The 6,259-nt window shown below is 43.7% G+C and overlaps 1 protein-coding gene across 1 annotated transcript; it reads right to left on the bottom strand.

The window, feature by feature from the left end:
- Positions 1–913: 913 nt before the first annotated feature.
- LOC120705483 (cyclin-A1-3-like) lies at positions 914–5,049 on the bottom strand. The gene is made up of 11 exons (XM_039989826.1): positions 4,728–5,049; positions 3,362–3,767; positions 3,136–3,269; positions 2,623–2,715; positions 2,395–2,528; positions 2,219–2,294; positions 2,033–2,109; positions 1,913–1,946; positions 1,666–1,815; positions 1,425–1,559; positions 914–1,341 (listed from the first exon to the last, which is right to left on the bottom strand). Exons 1-11 carry the CDS (start codon positions 4,926–4,928, stop codon positions 1,270–1,272), a joined length of 1,512 nt encoding a protein of 503 aa, XP_039845760.1. The 5' UTR covers positions 4,929–5,049; the 3' UTR covers positions 914–1,269.
- Positions 5,050–6,259: the final 1,210 nt, after the last annotated feature.

Here is a 6,259-nt window from a genome sequence, read left to right as displayed (position 1 = left end):
CATGAAGTACCACGCTAAGGTGCCGAAGGCCATAAATCCACATTAGAATATGTGTATGGGTATATAAGATGTTAAGACTTCAAGGAATCAAAATTGAAGAAACTTCACATGAGAACCTGAATTAGACTAGATTTAGAATGGAGTGGATTGCAAAGTTTTTAATTAAAATGATAATTTAGTTGTTTTAGTAGTCATTCGATATAATCCAACATTGCTTTGTTATATCAATTTTGAGTCTCATATTTTTTTTAAAATATGCAGTATTTTTAAATATAATTATTTTTAAACACGTGCCATCTCCGCTAGTCATATATAATAAATGGGATTAAGCATTCATCAAAACCAAATCCTACCAATCATTGCATGTTCAATGCTTGCTAAGGCGCAGTACTGCAAATTTAGCTGACTAGCTAGGATTATCTGGAAGCTTCAGCCAGGCCCAATTAGCTGTGACACCAGCTAAGATACAATCTCTGTAACCCTAGTCCGCTCTCTCATCACGCACTTGGCACCATCTTTATTGAATTTGCTGATGATATGGTTTTCCTACTATTGATTAATTGGTTACAACCGCTTCGAGCTAACTGCATTACACGTAGGTATGCACGTCTAAACAGCTAGCTCAACACAGCAGCATGAATTGTTTGAGCCTGACTTGAGCTGGCAGGCAGATCTATTCAAAGGATTGAGAGGGACATGACCCTTATTTTCCGCCCTCTTGAATGGATATATATGTGTCCAGATACATTGATTCGCTGTGTTGGTTCCTTTTTGTGTCTTAGCCTGGTCGATCCCATTAGACAGGACAAGTTCTTCAAAGAAGAGAGACAAAATAACAACTTATTCAGAATGAGCACTACCAAAACCTGGTGCGCTCTTATCATCAGAATAGAAGTGCAACGGAACTCACAGATACATCATGCAACATATGAGGCCCCAAGCTTGGAAGCCATTCTTCAAGTGACCGCGCTCTAGTCAGTATCATGACATTACAAACGAGATGTTACGATCTACTTCTACCGAACTCCAATTTACATGCGCCTGCAAACATTGGTCTAGATACAGGAAGATTACAGCAGGAAGCAGGAGAGGAATACATGGCCACAAACTTCAAAACATCAATCTAGAATCTACACTCTTCTAATCCCCTGAAACAACAGGGGGGCATCACCAACCACCTGCACAGTCAGTGCGGGTGCTACTGGGCATTCAGCCACAAGAGCAAGAATTCAGTAAGCAACTGCAACTACTCCTGGGCTTCTTCTAAGTCTAGCATGCCACATCTCGAAAGAATTCAGTGGGAATCGATGCTGGACACTGCTTCTTTGCAACAAATTTGTACTGAGGAAGGATAGGAAGAGGAATGCGTTAGTACTAGAAACAGTGTTGATAACTGAAGAAACTGGGGACCGAGGTTCAGTTACCTTGTGTTGACTGTACTTTTCTCTGATTGCAGGAAGGTTGCTCCCAGGACCAACACTGAATAGGCGATGCAATGCCTTTACACAATCGCACAATTCGGACGGCTTGTATTGTGTGTAGCAAGCAAGGGTAGAATTCTGCTTCCAGTGACAATGAGTTGTACATGTTAGCTCATGCAGACATGTCATTAGGCAGCTGTTACAGTAATATGTACGGGAAGGGCAACATGATTATGCTACCTACCCAAGGATACTTTGCTGGCTGAAGTACAAACTTTGCCAAGAAAATAGCTGAGGCAGCTATTAGCGATGGAGGGTACGAGAGTAGGCTGTACTCCAGGAGTGATAGCTCAGCGATGTAATTGGCCAGGAACTCAAGATGCAAAGCTGGATCCTATATAAAGAAGAGTAATTGTCAGCGCAATGCAATAATGACATAAGTAAATTATGGAATTGGTCACATTGATCAGAAGCTGACTATATAGAAGTACCTCATCACACGCTTGTGCAGCACGAGCAAATCTCCTATTATAAGCAAGAAAAAGAGTTAGTGGAGTTCGACTCAGATGAACGTCGTAATTTACTAAAATGAAAGAGAAAAGAAAAAGGACCTCAAAAAGCATTTCGCTGTTGGTGCGGTCATTTCAAACTTCAAGTAATTCAGTACAGAAGCTTCCATTTCCAAAACCTGTTAAATGTACAAGTTAGAGCGTGACAATGATGACACGAGACTACTGGATATGGTTTTTTCTAACAGATAAGCAACAAGGAACGGTCAGAAGAAATATATCACCTACCTCATCTCTGAAGTAAGTGTTGTCAGTTATGTAGCAGAATTCTTCTACTTGTGGTGCACATATCTCCTCATATTTTCTGCATTTGAAGTTTCCAATATGTCAAAATCAGAATGCCAGCAGTGTAATGATGATAGATGGTAACTGAAAGAAATAAAGGAGAACTAGTAGAATCTTACGCAGCTATAAGCATGCAAGCAACACCAAGTAATTGCAGCCTTTGGCGGTTGATTTCATTGCCAGAAAGATAACGGTCAATGTAGTTAACTGTCAGGTACAGAGTATCAGGGACAAGACGGTATTCTTCAGCAACCTGCACAAGGGGAAATCATAAACATAAATATATAATGGAAGATCAAATAAGATTGATATCTAGGTTTTTTATTATATTTAGCAGAAAAACTCACTTCAACAAGCCAGTCTATCAAAATTGCCCTCATGCTTGGGTTGACATCCTTTTGAATTGTTTCCATGAAATCAGTAGATGGTCTTTTCTTCGTCTACCAGAAAGCAAAAGCAGCACTATTAGTGACATACATATTGAAGAAAGATGCAGAATATCTAGGGCCCTACAACATATGCGTGGATTAAGTCTAGCCCAAATTTCCTCAGAATAAAATTAGACATCCTTCCAATCGAATCGAGCTTCATCAATCCATCAACAAAAAATCTTCATATGAAAAGAATCAGAAATTTCTGCTATAAAAGGAAAGTGCAATTATAGATGATTAAACCCACTAAAATTAAGCAAATTACAGCTTGCTGATTTGGTGCACCAATGTATATTTTTGCTTGTAGACTTATGCAATCTACCCAAAATGACTGTATGCATAGTGATCTTTATTGAAAAATGCAATTCCATATGTTCAAAGCTTAAGGGGAATCATTTCAGCACGAAGACAGCGGAAAGAATGTGTCACCTCAGCCTCTCGCAGATGCATGTAAATGTCAGAAGCCAGAGTAGCACACAACTGTGGATCCTCTAAGTCATTGTCAACATCACAAATGCGATCAATTTCCATTGGGGCAGAGGCATTTTTCTTCCACTTATTTTCTGCAAAATGAAAGCAGGCCGTACACATTCAAATCAACAAAAAGTGACAAATACACTTAAAAGTGCAGATCTTAAAAAGAATTTAAGCAAACCTTCAACATCTCTATCATCTGAGATACGTAGGTGTTCATTTGCACGTCGCTGCAACGAGGCGAGCATTGAGGAGTCCTCATTGTCTATGTACTCAAAGTCTGGGCTTTTCATGGAGTCGCAAGTCGACATTGTCTCATCAACAGAAACCGAGTCTCCTGAGCGTCCAGGAGACATAAAGGTGTTGCAGGGAACCAAAGCAGGTATGCGACTGGGCGCCTGGAGAACCGTAGGCACTTTAGGAGGTGGAACATTATGTTTCTGCATCGTGCTGTCATGGCGAGAAAGGGGTGGAGCTGGCTTGATTGAAGCTGATTTCAAAGCAGGACCCCGAATGGAGCTCACACTGCGAGCACTTGCCAAAGATGGTTTCTTCAAGGGTGCAGCTGAGGTAACTGAATTCAACTTCTGCAGGTGAATTGAACAAAAGGGATAAGTGAGCTCAAACCTCTATTTGGGATCACCAGTAATCAGGTACACAAAAAGAAAATGAATCCCAACACTACAGGTGCTGAGGTGCATAATATCATATTGACAAGAGAAGATTCCAAAGCAAACAAAGACAAACGAGTGTCACGTTGCGAAAACCAAGGATCTTTCTTTTGAAAATGCCGATAAAATTTGTACGATGGTCTGCCTTTTGACCATGCCAAGATTTCAACCAATGAGAAGTAGTACCAAGTGTACAAGTCCATGAATAAATCAGCAAGAGAAAAAGAGATGCCACATATTTCTTTTTTTTTTCCAAATGAGAAGAGAGATCCAGTAAAGTTATAAGATTGACCGAGAGTAGCAATACAAAATCAAAACATCTGTAGGATTCAGGGAAATGTGGAATAGGCGATGTGGCTCCTAAACTAAACACCTTAGCACACCCAGAAGACGCAGTACGACGCATCAGAATATCAGATTGATGATGGGGAAAAATGATCTTTCAAGGTCGAAGACAAGAATGCAAACGGTGTATGAAGAGTAGTAATGCAATAAACACTAGTGAATGGGCAAAAAAACCCCACCAAATCGCAGATTATCTCCTACAATAGCACAAAAATAAGGAAACCAGCAAAGGTCTCATAGAATGATGTACACGCCATTTCCCTAGTGCAAACATGAAGAATTCCCCTAGCCAAGAAACCGGAAATGCAATTATTTCGATATGCAATCGATGCACCGCAAGAACTGGACTACCAAGAAGAGCCAAGAAAACCACGCCGATTCGCAGTCTTTCAGAAGAAGAGACGAGCCAAGAAGGAAGAATGTTGGGGCCCCATCCCCACCCCCACCCCGGCCCCAGAGAAGCACAATACAATGAGCTCCGCGCGAAATTCCCCAAATCATCCTCGTGGTGGGTCGGAGAGGCGTACGTACCGCGCTGGCCGGCGGTGGCGCGACCTTCCCGGCGGCCCTTCCCCCTTGCGCGGCGATGTTGGTGATGTTTCCGAGGGCGACGCGCTTCTTGGCCTGCGCGGCGGCGGCGCCCGCCGCCTTGGGCCCCCCGGCGCTCTCGGCCATGGCGGGGCGCTTGGCGGTGGAGGAGGAGGCGCGGCGGGAGGCGGCGATGGTCGACATCGTGACGGCGGTAAGAGGCGCCCCCTCCCGGAATCTCCGTCGTCGGGCTTAGGGCTAGGGTTGGGAGGAAGCGCCCTGACAGGAGCAGCGAGGGGGAGGAGGATGATGGAGGAGCCGAGAAGGGGAGTAATGGAGGAGTAAGCGGCTATTTTATGGAAAGGCCCCTGTATTTTCAATTGTTTCCTTTTTTCACGTAGCAGGGTGATTAGGCCGTTGATGCACGCTGTCTGCTAGTGTTTTGAAATTCAAATAGCTTGTGCCTGGCTAGTGTTGACGTTGGTAATCCCCCTCTTTATTATTTGAATATGTGTAGGATTTGAATCTCTGGGTTATATCTTCCTCTATTCGGTTGGATGTGACTGGTGCAGATTTGGTGTGAGAGACGATCACTGTTACTGGTTGTCAGCAGAACATAGTGCAAATGGCTGGCTGGATGTGGTCACAGGTAAATGAATTTATTTTGCTATTTTTGAACTAGTAGATAAGAAAAGAAAAATGAATAGCTTGCCATTGCATGGTTACAATGAAATTTGCAAATCATTTGGTTAGATCCGTAAAACCCGTTTTTCTTCCGTTGCGATAAAAACTAGCGGAAACGGCTACGTAGCTTTTTTGCGTTGCCAAGAGTGTCCTTTTAAATTTTGCAGTTTGTAGTGAGTAGTAGTGCTAAGAAGAAGACTTGAGATTTGTTTTGAAATTTGAAATGGGCACGTGGTGCAGGAGGCAATCTCGGTGTGGGGATGGCACCGGCAACTGCCTCACTTTCTTCTTTTCCGTTGCAAAGCAAGTGGAGGAGTCGGTTGGGGAGGGAGGGAAACGGCTCTCGGCCTGTCAGTTTGAACCGCCCCGGCCTGTTTGTTTGTGGGGGAGTGTGCAGCGTAGGGGAGGAAGGTGGGGCCCGCGCGTCAGGGCAGGCTGCGCGCACCGCCTGGTGTGCTCAACACCTCACCCTCAGCTCCTCGCTCACTGCACTTGAGTCACTGCCTCCTCCTTCCATTCAAATGGTTTTGAACTCAACTGCAGCCTGCATGCAGGGGCTATGTGAACGTTGGAAAGCAACCAAGCCAGAGTCAGGTGGGCCCAGCCAGCCGCTGTCTGACTCAACTCAACGGCGGCGGTTTGTTTGATCATGCGGCCGCGATGACACTTGCAAAATGCAAATGCAAACTTCATGAACCTGTATATCAACTTGCAAATGCAAAAAGAATTGTCTTGTTATTTACTCCAGTTTGACCCCCTCTCCTCATCACTCTCCAATCAAGTTTTAGCATGTGGAAGCTACAACCTAACCATTCCCTCTGATCTACTTGTCTGCTTTCAGTTTATGTTCG

This window comes from Panicum virgatum, chromosome 5K, assembly GCF_016808335.1.
Source record: "Panicum virgatum strain AP13 chromosome 5K, P.virgatum_v5, whole genome shotgun sequence".
In the NCBI taxonomy this organism is placed as follows: Eukaryota; Viridiplantae; Streptophyta; class Magnoliopsida; order Poales; family Poaceae; genus Panicum; species Panicum virgatum.
Note: the sequence above shows the minus strand (reverse complement) of the source record. Positions and strands in the feature narration are given on the sequence as shown.

Excerpts from the sequence above, each read along its gene's own strand:
- LOC120705483 (XM_039989826.1), bottom strand. The coding sequence starts at position 4,928 with ATGTCGACCATCGCCGCCTCCCGCCGCGCCTCCTCCTCCACCGCCAAG. Across the intron at positions 2,529-2,622 it reads TGATAGACTGGCTTGTTGAA|GTTGCTGAAGAATACCGTCT; the intron begins GTGAGTTTTTCT and ends CCCCTTGTGCAG. Across the intron at positions 2,295-2,394 it reads GCTTGCATGCTTATAGCTGC|AAAATATGAGGAGATATGTG; the intron begins GTAAGATTCTAC and ends CTTCAAATGCAG.